At 44.0% G+C, this 16,130-nt stretch overlaps 1 protein-coding gene across 5 annotated transcripts; it reads right to left on the minus strand.

The window, feature by feature from the left end:
• Positions 1-208: 208 nt before the first annotated feature.
• On the minus strand, positions 209-15,633 carry LOC137849492 (glioma pathogenesis-related protein 1-like). Of its 5 annotated transcripts, none has more exons than XM_068669160.1 (6): positions 15,334-15,633; positions 3,198-3,443; positions 2,321-2,430; positions 1,206-1,288; positions 552-578; positions 209-468 (listed from the first exon to the last, which is right to left on the minus strand). In XM_068669160.1, the coding sequence occupies exons 1-6, from the start codon at positions 15,511-15,513 to the stop codon at positions 317-319; spliced, it is 798 nt and encodes a 265-aa protein (XP_068525261.1). In that variant the 5' UTR covers positions 15,514-15,633; the 3' UTR covers positions 209-316. The 5 variants fall into 5 exon arrangements, with proteins under 5 accessions (XP_068525261.1, XP_068525260.1, XP_068525263.1 ...); XM_068669159.1 differs by lacking the exons at positions 2,321-2,430; positions 3,198-3,443 and adding exons at positions 10,645-10,754; positions 11,516-11,761 and having other exon boundaries at positions 15,334-15,619; XM_068669162.1 differs by lacking the exons at positions 2,321-2,430; positions 3,198-3,443 and adding exons at positions 10,645-10,754; positions 11,419-11,761 and having other exon boundaries at positions 328-468; positions 15,334-15,625.
• Positions 15,634-16,130: the final 497 nt, after the last annotated feature.

The following is a 16,130-nucleotide window of genomic DNA, read 5'->3' on the forward strand; positions in this document are numbered from 1 at the left end:
CACACGTGAAGCTCTGTGTCCCGGCACAGGGTCCAGGATGTCCCCCATCCCTCCCACACTGCTCTGCTTTGTAAAAATAAGTGAGTGGTTTAAAACCCACTTTATTGCTTCTGAACGATGTGAAGGCTCCTTGTCAGCTCTCCTGGCTCCTCCATGAATTGAAGACAGTATTTCTGTATTTCTAAATCAGCCGTGGATGAAAACAATGTCTCTACCCATATTTTATTTTTATTATTTTGTGTGTGTGTGTGCTTCTAGTAGTTTACAAACAGGAAAGGAAAAAATCAACCCAAATGCTCTCACAGTCTCCTGTGCGTTACCCGCTGGCAGGTGCTATAGACCAGTACTTGGGCAGGATCCAGGTGGCTGGGATTGTCAGAATAAAGAAGAGCAGCCTTAAAACAACCACAGAAATGCAGTACGCATCACAGGCAGGTCTGTCCCAGGCTGGATACCACTTGGAATCACCTGGGAAGAAAACAGATCACTGGGTTTCAGGTGTAACTGCGCTGAGGGCAACAAATTGAAGCAGAAACATCTGTGGTACTTACTAATGACTTTGTCACGCTCTGGGTTTCCTGGAGAGAGAAAAAAAGTGAATGGAAGCAGGCTTAGACATTGTGAATAATTTGATCTAAACAAAAGAGAATTAACTATGAGCCTGACAATGGGCAGAGAAGAAATACAGCAATGGGAGCTGCATTTCTTACCAGAAACAAGAACCTGTTGACTTCAGGAGAGCCTTGCAGTGGCTCTTGGGGATTTGCTGCAGAGAGCTTGGTCGCATCTTACTGACTGCCCCCTGATAGTGGCTGGCATAGAGAGGACTCACCTCTCCGGCACAATTCTATCACAAGAGGGCATGTGTGGGGTACGTCCTGCTGCCAATATGCCTGTTGTTGTCCTTACTGTTTATTTTATTTATTTATTTATTTATTTATTTATTTATTTTTCTCAGTACTTATATTTGAGAAACGCTGTCTGTAGCTGATGTCAAACTATCCCATCCATCAGGAATCCCCTCTCCTTCTTGTGATGCTGGTGTTTTAACACCTTTAAGATCCCTAAGCATCACTGCTATCGTGGCTTCTGATTGCACTTTTTTTTTTTCCTACTGTGTTTGGGACAACAGTATGCCTTCTGCCAGAGTCTTCTGTGTGCTCTTTCTGAGTGTGCTTGTGGAGGAGGGTGGGTTTTCTACTTACGACACAGGTTCTTGGCACACTGATCGCCCTTGCATTTGCTGCATGCTGCTCCCGTCTCGTAGGGGTGCCATCCATAATTCCCCCTGTGAAGGAAAGTAACACTGCTCTGAACCTGCCATTAGCAGGATGCCAATTCCTCCTGCTCTTTTGCTTTTCAGCTTGGGTTTTGCTTCACCTGCATTGATGGGGAAGTTTTTTGGGCTGCCCTCCCTGACCACCCCACTCCCCCCCAGCCCTAGATGTACCCAAATTCCCTGCAGATGTGGCCAGGCTGCCAGCACCCATGGCAGGGCCTTCGTGCTCTGGCAGTGACCTTCATGCTCTGACCCAGCAGGGCTGGGCAGCTCAGGACCTAGGCAGGATCCTGCCCTCGCATGCTGGGAGCTGAGGCTCGGCAGGCATTTGCAGAGCCTCCATGTCCCTGTGTGCCCAGGGCAGGATGTGCAGGATGCAGGCAGTGCTGGATGTGACACGGCCCCATTTCTTAGCAGGCCTTAGCAGGCCCATTTCTTAGCCTGTTTGCAGTGTGCTCACCCAGCTCAAAAGCCATCTCTAATGGAAATTAGATGCTGGCATTAAATAGCTGGAAAAAGGTAGAAAGCATCCATCCCAGTTGCAGCCAATATGCATATGAAGGACCTCTGGATAAACTTTTGCCTCGAGCAGCTCCAGCTTTGTGAATCCAAGTCCGATAAAGCTCAGGCTGCAGCTGCAAGCGCTGCACACTTTTACCCAAACCATTGACCCGAAAGTTTAATTCTGCAGGCAAATGTGTAAATATTTTTAGACTCTGGGTCTGTACCTTGGCAACTGTCTGGGGCCACCTTGGCACTGAGGAGCAAGGGAACAGTTTTCCAGTGATCGCTTAAGTAGGTTCATTTCAGTATCTTACATTTTACCCTTTCTACCAGTGCCACTGCTTTTTGGCAACAACGCATAGCCCCTGTTTAGTGAAAAAAGGCTGCTTGGATAGAGGTGTGGATCTGTCTCTGTTTCGGGGACCCATAAACACGTGAAAAATGGGCTGCACATTGTGTGAAGGAAGCTGCACATTGTGGGAAGGAAGAAGGGGCAGGACCCAACCCCTGTGAAATATTTGTCATGGAAAAGCTTACGCCGGCCCGTAGTTGCAGATAAAGTGTGCTACATTTCTTCCTGAGAAGTACTGCATCGTGGGACAGAAGTGGACAGCACAGCCAACCTTGTAGCTTCGAGCCCAAACAATCTGAAAAGACAAACATGAACGCCAGTGAACGAACATCTGCTTTAACATCTGAAGCATGAGGGAAAAGCCCTGCCCTCCTCTGTGTCACACAGCAAGTGGGCTGAGGAGTGCTCCTTGGGCACACTTTGCAGAGGAGAGCAGTAGTTTATCTCCCTGGAAAGTATTGAACAGCCTCAGATCAAAATCCAACCCCTGGAGGCCCGTTTGTGAGCAGCCCTGCTCTCTGATAACCAAGGTTAACAATTGCAGGGTTGCGTGGCAGTGGCCCTCCCGTTCCTCTCTTTGTCCTTTCTCCTTGGGAATACTGGTTAGGAAAAAAAAGGTTGGGAAAAGTGATGCTTGCAGGAGCTGCAGCCATCTCCGTAGGTGTTGGCAGCACTCAGCTGTAGCAGAAGTGCCCCATGTGTCCCAGCCTGATGTGGGGGCCTTTCATCAGCCTTTGGCACAGCTCGTAGTGCCACACAGAGGCTGTCTGACAGAGGGGGGACCTCATCCCACCCCACACTGCAGCCCACAGCCACTGCCGCTTCCTGATTTTAGGCTACTGCTTGGCTAAACCTGGACATTTTATGGCTGTCCAGTTTTCTTCCTAGAAACAAAAAACAACTGGGGGATGTAAAAAAAAAAAAAAAATGCATACAGGCACAAAAAATCACTGCCGCTCTTGGTTTGTTGAATCTTGGACAGAAATCTGTTGGGACACAGAAATTCCTGTGTCCCAGTAGCAAAACTGTTTCTTGGTTCAGGTGGAGAAGTTCCATGCCTACCTGTGTGTAATGGCCGCACACTGTTCTACAACTACTGGTGGTATAATTGTAGTTTTTGACCTCATTGTACCAGGAGGTGATGGCTCCTTTCACAGAAAATATCGAGAACGAGCCGGTCCAGATGTTTTCTCCAACAGAGGCAAACCTGGGGTGAGTCTGCCCTGGTTCTCTGAGGTACGTGTTATGTTTAAACTGGCATCTCTTTGCCCAAGCTTTCGCAGTCTTCGCCAAATCTGGATCCCAAGTCTGCAAGATAAAGACAAGAGAAAATGGCTTGGGTACTTAAGCAATGCGGTAATGCGGAGCAGCTTCTGGAGCAGCTGGGACTCAGAAGTATTTATGCCATGGGCTAGTCTGGTTTTTGCTTCTGCTGAGACAATTCTGCATGGTAAATTGGCTTGTAGGTTTGTGTCTCCTGGGAATTTTGTCACTTGTTAAATGTAGGGAAGATCTTGGGGTGGTGGGCAATCACAGTTGATGCTTCAAATGTTAGTGCTGAATTTGTATTTGTGGAGTCACTCATGCGCTTGCTATTCAATCCTACAGAGAGCTGTTATTTAAACCATTGGATTCTATAAATATCTTTGGTTTGCATTGGAGGTGTTGCCAGATTCCTCTGGGATTTCTTGTGCACTCAACCTGATTAAGCAAACACAGTGCTGTGCCACCTCTGTGTGCCTGTAGCCTTTTTTTTTTGTAATGAAAATTCCTTATTTGTCCTTCTGTGTATGGATTAAAATCTCTCAGTTACTTCTGCAAATTACAGAACCACTAGAGAAGCTGTTTTGAATGTATCATTAATGGTGACAGAGGAAAAGGACTTGGAGGTTCTTAGACTTTTTGTCTGTTTTACATAATATAGCTTTTTGGTACTGATGATATATATGTACTGAAATAATATGTGTAAAGTTTATGCTCTTAGTAAGGAATTAAAATTTGTAAGATCACATCAAAACAGATCTGCAGAGATTTGCAATTATTTTCTAACCCATGTCTTCCATTTCTCCCTGTGGCAAGCATTTGGGGTGGGAGTTTTCCTACAAAACTAACACACAAGTAATTTGCCTAGAAACACAGTATCTGGAATATGAAAGGTAAGGTTTGGGGCAGACACCGGCCAGCTGCCTGGTCCATGAGGAGACTGGTTTGTGAGACTTACAGAAAGATTTTATGCTGCTGGATAACTAGGCAATAAAACAGCAGGTCAAATTCAGTATACAAAAATACAAGTAAAAGCACATGAGGAGGAAAAATAATGTTGACTTAGTATTCATGACAGATTTGGAGCTGACTCTTACTGCTTGTAAATCTATGCTTAGCAGTAGGATAAAAGGCAACTAAAGTATTAGAAATTCCTTGAGAGGGACTGGAGAGTGAACCCAAATATATAAGTTCACCACTGAAGAAGTCCTGTTAAATACTGTGTATAGTGCCTCATCTTAAAAAGGGACACTAGAACTGGAAAGGGAACAGAGAATATGGGGGATTGTCAAATACTAAGGATGCTCTGTAGCTTTCTGCGGGGACAGCTGAATGTCTTGTGAAGTATACAAATAAGCAATGATTACTTTCTCTTTCCAGCACAAGGATCAGAGACTATCAAAGGAAGCTAGCAATTAGCAAGACCAAATCAAATGCAAGGAGATTTTTACATATCATGTAGTTAAGACTGCAATTTTGCTACAAGATATTAAGGGTGATAGAAGCTTGCATAGGCTGAAAAAAAGTCACGCAAGAAAAACCCATCACAAGCCTTTAAATAAAATGTAGCACCTCTCATTCAAGAGTTTCTGTATATTTGTCCTTCCAGGACTGCACGATCTTTGGTCTGAGCAGCTAAATTTACTCCTGTTTTCTAACATTCTAAAGCAAACTTTTTTTTTATTATTATTATTATTTTTTAACAAAATGCCAATAAATTAACATTTTGAGTAGTCTGACTTTTACATCGTTATCTGAACTTCCTTTCACAGAAATTATATCAGGCTGCAGTTGTGCATTTAACTTCTTTTTCAGCTAAGCGGCACTGCTGGAGGGTTCAAAGTAATGACGTAAACTGACTGGGTTTGCCTCCCCCAGCTCTCTCTCTACCTATTCCTTACATACTCCATTGAGCAAGCTGAGACCTATCCACGGCCTGCTCTGATATCCATTATGTTTATGGGAAGATCTGTTTTCCAGCCCAGCTACTGGTATCCCTACTCTCCAAACAGCACAGCAAAGGAAGATGAGGTGTCTATAGGGGTGTCTAAAGGGGCAACCCCCTTTCTTCAATACGGATTCTAGACTGGAAGGCACAAGGTAAGGTGCTAGATTTTCAATAAGCCACGTTGCCTTTCAGGAGCTTTCTAATGCCAAGCAGCTTCCCTGTATGAAAGCTGGACTAACATAAAAGGAAGATTACTGTCCCTCTTTGAAAAAGATAAATGCAACGCTGAGAACCGAACATTATGTATATTTTTTTGTAACACAGTCCTTTGCTATGGCTGAAGTTTAGAGCTGCAACCTGTCCCCAGACAATGAATCCTCTTCCAATTAATAAGACAGAACAGTACCGTGAAAATTGCTTTTTTATTTCCTACCAAGAACTATCAGATATACATGGTCTGTTCTGAAAGTAGTAGGACTCATTTTTATTTTTAAATAATTATTCATGAGAATAGAAGAAACGATTAGAATTTTTCAAGGTAGCACCCTTCCACATCTACACACTGCTGCCAACGAGTTTTCCAGTTTTCATACTCCTCCAGGAATGCCTGGACTGGAATGCTGTTTAGCTCCCACTTCATGGCCTCTTGAAGCACTTTTACCGATGCGTGATGCTTCCCCTTGAGCGTCGATTTTATTCTCGGGAATAGGAAAAAGTCTGGCAGGGCCAAGTCGGGGCTGTAGGGGGGCTGAGGCAGCGTTGCCACCTTGTGCTGGGCAAGATACTCCACTACGCGGAACGGTGTGTGGCTCAGCGCGTTGTCATGGTGCAGCCGCCAATTGTTGACGATGGCTGGGCAGACACGAGCAATGCGTTTTCGCAGTCTTCTGAAGACTTCCACATAAGTTTTTCACTCACAACACATTTTCGTTGGTCTTGCTGGTCGAAGGGCGTCTGGAGCGGTCGTCGTTTTCCACTCTTTCCCTACCTTCTCGGAACAGCTTGTGCCACTCAGAAACACCCAATCTACCCATGGCAGCAACACCATAGGCCTCCTTAATCATGTTGTGAGTCTCTTTGCCCGTTTTACCAAGTTTTACACAGAATTTGATCGCGTATCGCTGCTCCAGTAAACGCTCCATGATTCTCTGTGATGAGGCGTTTCGAAAGGTGTTCACAGGACAAGCGACCTCCTCTCTTCAATGGCCGACAGCCGACTGCCGATTTTTCCCAGTGTTCCCAATATCCACCTCCACCGATCAGGCGCGGGCAGACCGCCTCTCGTCCGCCCGTTCGCCCAGGAAAAAGCCAGACCTACTACTTTCAGAACAGACCATGTTCCAAAATGTACCAAAATCATTGACAGAAACAGAAAGGAAAGCACAGAGCAACTGGAGAGTAAGGTGGGCTAACTCAGCAGCACCATCCATGTTAATTTTCAAACCAATCACAAACGCCTCCTTACCATGTGAAACATATTGCTGGCTGGTGGATTCGTTTTGGATCGAAAGTTGTTGTGAGCGCTCACACAGTCTTCAATGAACTTTGCATCTTCAATGTCAGGCAAAGGATATTGTGCATACGCATGACAGCAGGCAAAGAGATCCAGTAAGAGCACTGCAGAAATAAAAGATGTGATTTTCATAATTCTTCAATGCTCTCGGTATTTTTTCTTAAGTTTTTAAAAGAAATATCCCTTAGGTGGAGATAATGCTGCTAAGCAGTTTCTCTGTAGTCCTCTGGGTGTGCAAGCTCTTCAAAGTGTCAGAGCACCAGGAAGTGGAATTGCTTCACAAGGTACAGAACCATCTGACATCACCGCTGGCTGTCTGAGGGTAAGCTGAGGAACACGCATCTGCCACGCATATTGCCCAGAGGTACTGCCACACTTAAATGTCTGCCTCTTCTTTGAATGCCTTCCATCCTGGTTGAATGCCAAGCCATTCTGTGGCTGCAGGTCTTATCTGAAGAGGTGCTGCGCAGCAACTTTGCTAAAACCTCCGTCAACCATAAAGATTGTAGCTATGACACAATACAGATCTGCTGTTCAGGTGCTTTTCCTACTGTGCAGCTTAGTTGTGCCAAGTCAACTGCAATTATTTTGTAGAATCTTTCTTCCATTTCAGAGTTACTCTAGGAATAAATGGAATTAGGGAAACTGCATATATTAAATTTTGTGTCCCCACCAGGACAAAAACAAACAATAAAAATTGTTCCTAAGCAGCAGCTTGCTGTGGAACCTTCTAAGCTTCTAATTTGGTGTTTAGCAAAAGTATGACATTGAAATCCCAAGCATAAATGAGGGTGTTGATTCTCACCTTCACTAGCCAGCTGTTTATCTAATAGGCCGAAATTCTTGGAAGAGCTTTCTGTGCTCATGTGAGGAGAGAAGCTGTAGGATTACCACTCCTGAGGTAAAATTCCAAGCCTGATCCCTTTCTGGGGCAGTAGGATGGGCAGTGCTGGGATTTGTATTCTCACCAGCTGTTCTACAAGCTGGTTGGAGCTGAATGTGTTTTGTTTTGTGCAGAAAGAGTTAAGCTTTAGATCATGTTGCAGATACATGATGGCCATGCATGGGGAGCGGGAAATAATGGTTTATTGATTGAAGCAGCAGTCAAAAACCCCATGCTCAGGGAAAAAAAAAAAAAAAAAAAAAAAAAAAAGATTGAGGAGGTACATAGTCACATTTACACACACCTGAAGCTCTGTGTCCAGGCACAGGGTCCTAAGCAAAGAGAAATACCAGCGGCCCCAGAGCACTGTGAGATGGGGCAACACACTGCCTGCCACTGGATGAAGTGAGCATGGTAGGTCCAAAAATTCTTAGAGAAAAAGGTTTAAATGGAAAAAAAATCTCTCCAGGCTACTCAACACCATGCTGCTGCATCTTGTTGGAGGAGGGTTCACAGAGTGTGATAGGCATGAGAGATGTTTGCTCTGCCCCCTCCTTGGCCACCCTGCAGCCCTCCTCGGGCAGGTGGTGTGGGCAGCTGCCCCATGTCCCCCATCCCTCCCACACTGCTCTGCTTTGTAAAAATAAGTGAGTGGTTTAAAACCCACTTTATTGCTTCTGAACGATGTGAAGGCTCCTTGTCAGCTCTCCTGGCTCCTCCATGAATTGAAGACAGTATTTCTGTATTTCTAAATCAGCCGTGGATGCGAACAATGTCTCTACGCATATTTTATTTTATATATATATATTTTTTTTTTTATTTGTGTGTGTGTTTGTGTGCTTCCAGTAGTTTTCAAGCAGGAAAGGAAAAAATCAACCCAAATGCTCTCACAGTCTCCTGTGCATTACTCGCTGGCAGGTGCTATAGACCAGTACTTGGGCAGGATCCAGGTGGCTGGGATTGTCAGAATAAAGAAGAGCAGCCTTAAAACAACCACAGAAATGCAGTACTCATCACAGGCAGGTCTGTCCCAGGCTGGATACCACTTGGAATCACCTGGAAAGAAAACAGATCACTGGGTTTCAGGTGTAACTGCGCTGAGGGCAACAAATTGAAGCAGAAACATCTGTGGTACTTACTAATGACTTTGTCACGCTCTGGGTTTCCTGGAGAGAGAAAAAAAGTGAATGGAAGCAGGCTTAGACATTGTGAATAATTTGATCTAAACAGAAGAGAATTAACTATGAGCCTGACAATGGGCAGAGAAGAAATACAGCAATGGGAGCTGCATTTCTTACCAGAAACAAGAACCTGTTGACTTCAGGAGAGCCTTGCAGTGGCTCTTGGCGATTTGCTGCAGAGAGCTTGGTCGCATCTTGCTGACTGCCCCCTGATAGTGGCTGGCATAGAGAGGACTCACCTCTCTGGTACAATTCTATCACAAGAGGGCATGTGTGGGGTACGTCCTGCTGCCAATATGCCTGTTGTTGTCCTTACTGTATATTTTTTTAATTAATTAATTTATTTATTTTCCCCAGTACTTATATTTAAGAACCGCAATCTGTAGCTGATGTCAAACTATCCCATCCATCAGGAATCCCCTCTCCCTCTTGCGATGCTGGTGTTTTAACACCTTTAAAATCCCTAAGCATCACTGCTATCGTGGCTTCTGATTGCACTTTTTTTTTTTCCTACTGTGTTTGGGACAACAGTATGCCTTCTGCCAGAGTCTTCTGTGTGCTCTATCTGAGTGTGCTTGTGGAGGAGGGTGGGTTTTCTACTTACGACACAGGTTCTTGGCACACTGATCGCCCTCGCATTTGCTGCATGCTGCTCCCGTCTCGTAGGGGTGCCTGCCATAATTCCCCCTGTGAAGGAAAGTAACACTGCTCTGAACCTGCCATTAGCAGGATGCCAATTCCTCCTGCTCTTTTGCTTTTCAGCTTGGGTTTTGCTTCACCTGCGTTGATGGGGAACAGTTTTTTGGGTTGCCCTCCCTGACCACCCCACTCCCCCCCAGCCCTAGATGTACCCAAATTCCCTGCAGATGTGGCCAGGCTGCCAGCACCCATGGCAGGGCCTTCGTGCTCTGGCAGTGACCTTCATGCTCTGACCCAGCAGGGCTGGGCAGCTCAGGACCTAGGCAGGATCCTGCCCTCGCATGCTGGGAGCTGAGGCTCGGCAGGCATTTGCAGAGCCTCCATGTCCCTGTGTGCCCAGGGCAGGATGTGCAGGATGCAGGCAGTGCTGGATGTGACACGGCCCCATTTCTTAGCAGGCCTTAGCAGGCCCATTTCTTAGCCTGTTTGCAGTGTGCTCACCCAGCTCAAAAGCCATCTCTAATGGAAATTAGATGCTGGCATTAAATAGCTGGAAAAAGGTAGAAAGCATCCATCCCAGTTGCAGCCAATATGCATATGAAGGACCTCTGGATAAACTTTTGCCTCGAGCAGCTCCAGCTTTGTGAATCCAAGTCCGACAAAGCTCAGGCTGCAGCTGCAAGTGCCGCACACTTTTACCCAAACCATTGACCTGAAAGTTTAATTCTGCAGGCAAATGTGTAAATATTTTTAGACTCTGGGTCTGTACCTTGGCAACTGTCTGGGGCCACCTTGGCACTGAGGAGCAAGGGAACAGTTTTCCAGTGATCGCTTAAGTAGGTTCATTTCAGTATCTTACATTTTACCCTTTCTACCAGTGCCACTGCTTTTTGGCTACATCACATAGCCCCTGTTTAGTGAAAAACGGCTGCTTGGATAGAGGTGTGGATCTGTCTCTGTTTCGGGGACCCATAAACACGTGAAAAATGGGCTGCACATTGTGTGAAGGAAGCTGTACATTGTGGTAAGGAAGAAGAGGCAGGACCCAACCCCTGTGAAATGTTTGTCATGGAAAAGCTTACGCCGGCCCGTAGTTGCAGATAAAGTGTGCTGCATTTTTTCCTGAGAAGTACTGCACCGTGGGACAGAAGTGGACAGCACAGCCAACCTTGTAGCTTCGAGCCCAAACAATCTGAAAAGACAAACATGAACGCCAGTGAACGAACATCTGCTTTAACATCTGAAGCATGAGGGAAAAGCCCTGCCCTCCTCTGTGTCACACAGCAAGTGGGCTGAGGAGTGCTCCTTGGGCACACTTTGCAGAGGAGAGCAGTAGTTTATCTCCCTGGAAAGTATTGAACAGCCTCAGATCAAAATCCAACCCCTAGAGGCCTGTTTGTGAGCAGCCCTGCTCTCTGATAACCAAGGTTAACAATTGCAGGGTTGCGTGGCAGTGGCCCTCCCGTTCCTCTCTTTGTCCTTTCTCCTTGGGAATACTGGTTAGGAAAAAAAAGGTTGGGAAAAGTGATGCTTGCAGGAGCTGCAGCCATCTCCGTAGGTGTTGGCAGCACTCAGCTGTAGCAGAAGTACCCCATGTGTCCCAGCCTGATGTGGGGGCCTTTCATCAGCCTTTGGCACAGCTCGTAGTGCCACACAGAGGCTGTCTGACAGAGGGGGGACCTCATCCCACCCCACACTGCAGCCCACAGCCACTGCCGCTTCCTGATTTTAGGCTACTGCTTGTTCCTGGAAACAAAATACAACTGGGGTATGTCAAAAAAAAAAAAAGGACTCTTTTCCTTTACAAAGTGGGGATGTAAGAACATCTCATGCATACAGGCACAAAAAATCACTACTGCACTTGGTTTGTTGAATCTTGGACAGAAATCTAGAATTCCTGTGTCCCAACGGCAGGGCTGGTTCTTGGTTCAGGTGGAGAAGTTCCATGCCTACCTGTGTGTAATGGCCGCACACTGTTCTACAGCTATTGGTGGTATAACTGTAGTCGTTGACCTCATTGTGCCAGGAGGTGATGGCTCCTTTCACAGAAAATTTTGAGAGCGAGCCAGTCCAGATGTTTTCTCCAACAGAGGCAAACCTGGGGTGAGTCTGCCCTGGTTCTCTGAGGTACGTGTTATGTTTAAACTGGCATTTCTTCGCCCAAGCTTTCGCAGTCTTCGCCAAATCTGGATCCCAAGTCTGCAAGATAAAGACAAGAGAAAATGGCTTGGGTACTTAAGCAATGCGGTAATGCGGAGCAGCTTCTGGAGCAGCTGGGACTCAGAAGTGAATATGCCATGGGCTAGTCTGGTTTTTGCTTCTGCTGAGACAATTCTGCATGGTAAATTGGCTTGTAGGTTTGTGTCTCCTGGGAGTTTTGTCACTTGTTAAATGTAGGGAAGATCTTGGGGTGGTGGGCAATCACAGTTGATGCTTCAAATGTTAGTGCTGAATTTGTATTTGTGGAGTCACTCATGCGCTTGCTATTCAATCCTACAGAGAGCTGTTATTTAAACCATTGGATTCTATAAATATCTTTGGTTTGCATTGGAGGTGTTGCCAGATTCCTCTGGGATTTCTTGTGCACTCAACCTGATTAAGCAAACACAGTGCTGTGCCACCTCTGTGTGCCTGTAGCTTTTTTTTTTTTTTTTTGTAATGAAAATTCCTTATTTGTCCTTCTATGTATGGATTAAAATCTCTCAGTTACTTCTGCAAATTACAGAACCACTAGAGAAGCTGTTTTGAATGTATCATTAATGGTGACAGAGGAAAAGGACTTGGAGGTTCTTAGACTTTTTGTCTGTTTTACATAATATAGCTTTTTGGTACTGATGATATATATGTACTGAAATAATATGTGTAAAGTTTATGCTCTTAGTAAGGAATTAAAATTTGTAAGATCACATCAAAACAGATCTGCAGAGATTTGCAATTATTTTCTAACCCATGTCTTCCATTTCTCCCTGTGGCAAGCATTTGGGGTGGGAGTTTTCCTACAAAACTAACACCCAAGTGATTTGCCTAGAAACATAGTATATGGAATATGAAAGGTAAGGTTGGGGGCAGAGGGTCTTAGTTGAAGTGAACAGCTGATAATTCCTTAGATGATAGCTTTTAAAGAGGATGAACAAAATCTGGTGTTGTTCACAGGTTATCTTCCACTCCTAGCATTTCTGCAAGTTAAGACAGAGGCTGAAGTTTACATTCTGGCAATGCTGTGAGCTCACAAGAATAAGACCACAATGAAAGCTGTGTGACAGTGATTGGTGGATCTTAGTGCTCTGAAGTCTAGTTTTTCAGATTCTGCTTAAGAGTCTGCACCCTTATTTTCTCCTCCATCCTTTAGCAGTGTTAATAATAACAGCTGAGTGTAAAGGTACTTTTCCTTTTTTGTACAAATGCTTCAGCTGGCTGAAAAAGCAATGGGCAGAGATTTATAGTCTGGAATGGTCTTTAGTTTAAGCGTAGTTTTAATCATAGTTTGCTTACAAAACCACATTTACCCAAAAAGATTGCAATCAACTGCATGAGGAAAAAAGCACAGGAAAGGGAGGTTTGCCTATAAATATCACTTCTGTTTGGGAAAATAGTAATTGGAGGTGGGTGTTTTTCAGGAACCATTTTTCAGTTTTGGTTTTGTAACTCAGATGAGTTTTTCATTGATTTAGGGAAGGAAAACTGATTGTATGACTGGTGAAAAGTAATTCAGGAGCATTCACTGTTGTGAAAGCCTTGATAAAAGCAGTGAGGATCTTTCTGCTGGTTTGGAACAGACCTAGACAGTACTTTGGGGGACTGTGAAGGGTGAATGGGAAGAAGGGTTCACTTTTGTCTGGTTGAAAAAAAAAAAAAAAAAAAGTCATTATCATTATATATGATGATTATATATATATATATATATATAATATATATATATATATGTAATCAATATATATAATCATATTATATATATTATATATTTTATCATCATTATATATATATATAATCATATTATATATATGATTATATATATATAATGATATATTATCATTATATATATATATTAAATAATGATTATATAATCATTATTTTTAACAGCTGTTTTACTACTGTAGCTGTTGGGGCTTTGTCACTTGTACTTAAAGGAGTTTCTGTCTAGTATTTTCTTTAAAAAAAATATTTTTTTCTAAAAGGTGGAAATGCCTTGTGTTCATATTCTTCACTTTTACTTATCTAGGTGAACAGTTATCTACAGGAAACAGAAGTTTCTTTTTTCTCTTGTTATCTTGAAAACAAGTCATCTTCTTTTCCTCTTTTTTGAAGTGCTTTAGTTGGTTAAAAAATTAATATACATGTGGTTTTCAATACTTTTACTTTCATAAAAGATTTGATCATACATTTTACTGCTTTCTCCACGTAAAATTATTCCTGCGAGAGGTCATACTCAAGACTGTTTTTGTTGGTGGTGGTGTTTTGGATTTTTTTTTCAGTGCTTTAAATGAAAGCTACCATGATTTTACTTCTTTTTTTTGTAATGACCCTTATTTGCTTATTTGCTCTTTTTTTTCTACAAATTTCAGATCTACTTTTCAAAAAGATAAATCAATGTTCACTGGAAAGCTGCGGCCAACACTGGAGAGGTTTCCTAATGCCCCACTAAAGAAATCTGAAATAAAAAACACAGCAGAAGAGAAACCAAATTGTTCCCTGTCAGCAGCTTGCTAGCTGCTTGCCTACACCCCCCTAACAGGCACTTCTTTTCTGGTGTTTGAGAGCTAGAAATGTAGATGGAGCTGGTTTTGAACTTTGTTTTAGGTGTTGCTAACTGTGAATGGGGTTACGTCCTCTTCTGGTGGTGGCCGTGTGGGATGATGAGAGGGAAGCAAGAGGAAAGGCCAGCATTAGGGCAATCATTATGGACCTCTGCACGTTATCCCAAGAAGAAACCTTTAGCATTAAAGGTTTCAAGCATTTCCCACCCAAAGCACAAAAGGTGGTGGCTGTTACAAGAGGCAGCTCCCAAGTTTCTGGGATTGAACAATGCCTCCCAGATCAGGCAGAGGTGAGCTTCACAACCCGTAAGCCAACCTTGTGCATGCATTTACAGCTTCCCAAGTGCCACAAACCATCTTAAACATGAGGTGGCTACTTGCAGAGGCTGGGCTATGTTTTGAATCATGACAGATTATCTTTTGCATTGATGACTGCAGAGACAGGCACTGTGGTGCAGGACCTGATGCCTTCAGCCCCCACTGCTGCTGCACTTGTTGCATTTGTTTTGGCTTCCTCTGCAGCCCGGTGCCTAGGAACCACTGCTAATAGCTCTGCTGGCTCAGGCCATGAGAGATTTGCAGAGAAAGCTAAAGCAGAGCTCTTCAAAGCCTTTTGGCAATGTTCTCCGCCCTCGCCAACTCTAGTATGAAAGGATGTGCTGAGGTCTGCACATAAATCACACCCCAGGCTGCGATGCCTTGGAATGAGGAGGCTTTTCACAGCTCCAGCTACAGCACCAGCTTGGGGGTTGAAATCTCGAGTTTCAGATAAAGAAACTGAGCCAGGCAAAACTATACACATAGCCAACCATATAAAGCCATCTGAAAATCAGAGCCTTATCTGCTGTAAAAAGGAATTGCTGCTATGACTCCAGGAGACCGTTTCTTTCTTTTTTCTTTCTTTCTTTCTTTTTTTTTTTTTTTAACATTTGATTACAGAAATCATCTTTAAGAACTGCAAAAAACCACAATGATCAGTGCTGCCCGCTTGCACATAAGCAGTGAAGATCCCCTTACCATGTAGAGCATGTCGCTGGCTGGTGGGTTCACTGCAGACCGGAATTTGTTATGCTCTGTCACACATTTCTCAATAAACTCAGCATCTCCAATATCAGGCAATGTCTGTGGTGTAGAGGAGCCAGCAGAAAGGCAGAAACGCAGTAAAGCCAGCACGCAAGTGAAAAATCTGCTCATCATGATTCTCAGCCTCTGGTCTTCCAGCTTTAAGAGCAGAATAGTTCAGCTGAATAAAGTGGGTTTGGCTCCACTGGCAGCGTTTTGCTTCGAAGGCTTGTGGGCTGGACTTATCTTAGCCATGGTAATTGAAGACGGCGTTTGTCACAGGAAATGAGTCATATTTCAGAGCGTTGCTAAGAGAATAAGGAAATTAAGCTGCAAGTTCGCATCAGAGCTGTAGAGGCTTTGTCTCTCACTCTCTTTTTCCTTTTCTATTTCTTTTTCTTTGACTGTGTTGAGCAAGCTTCTGCTCTCCTAACTTTTGGCTTTTCATTGTTTGGGGTTTTGGCCCTTTCCTCCCACCCACAGCAATCAAAACATGTTGCAATAAAGTTTTGTATAATTTTTCTGTTTCTCATTAAAACAGCACTGCTGTTAAGGCTGCTCCTCTGAGCCAAAATGCAATGAGATGTGAATAATTGATGTGAACTGTGAGTTTTACTCTAGCGTGAGCAATCATTGTGGTTGTACATTGATTTGTTGGAGGGGTAACAACAACCTAAACATGCTGCACTTGCTGATGGGATTCTCCTGTGACCACACATTCGTGGTACATGTTGCTACCCATTTTTCTTTCC

Source organism: Anas acuta, chromosome 1 (genome assembly GCF_963932015.1).
Source record: "Anas acuta chromosome 1, bAnaAcu1.1, whole genome shotgun sequence".
NCBI lineage: Eukaryota > Metazoa > Chordata > Aves > Anseriformes > Anatidae > Anas > Anas acuta.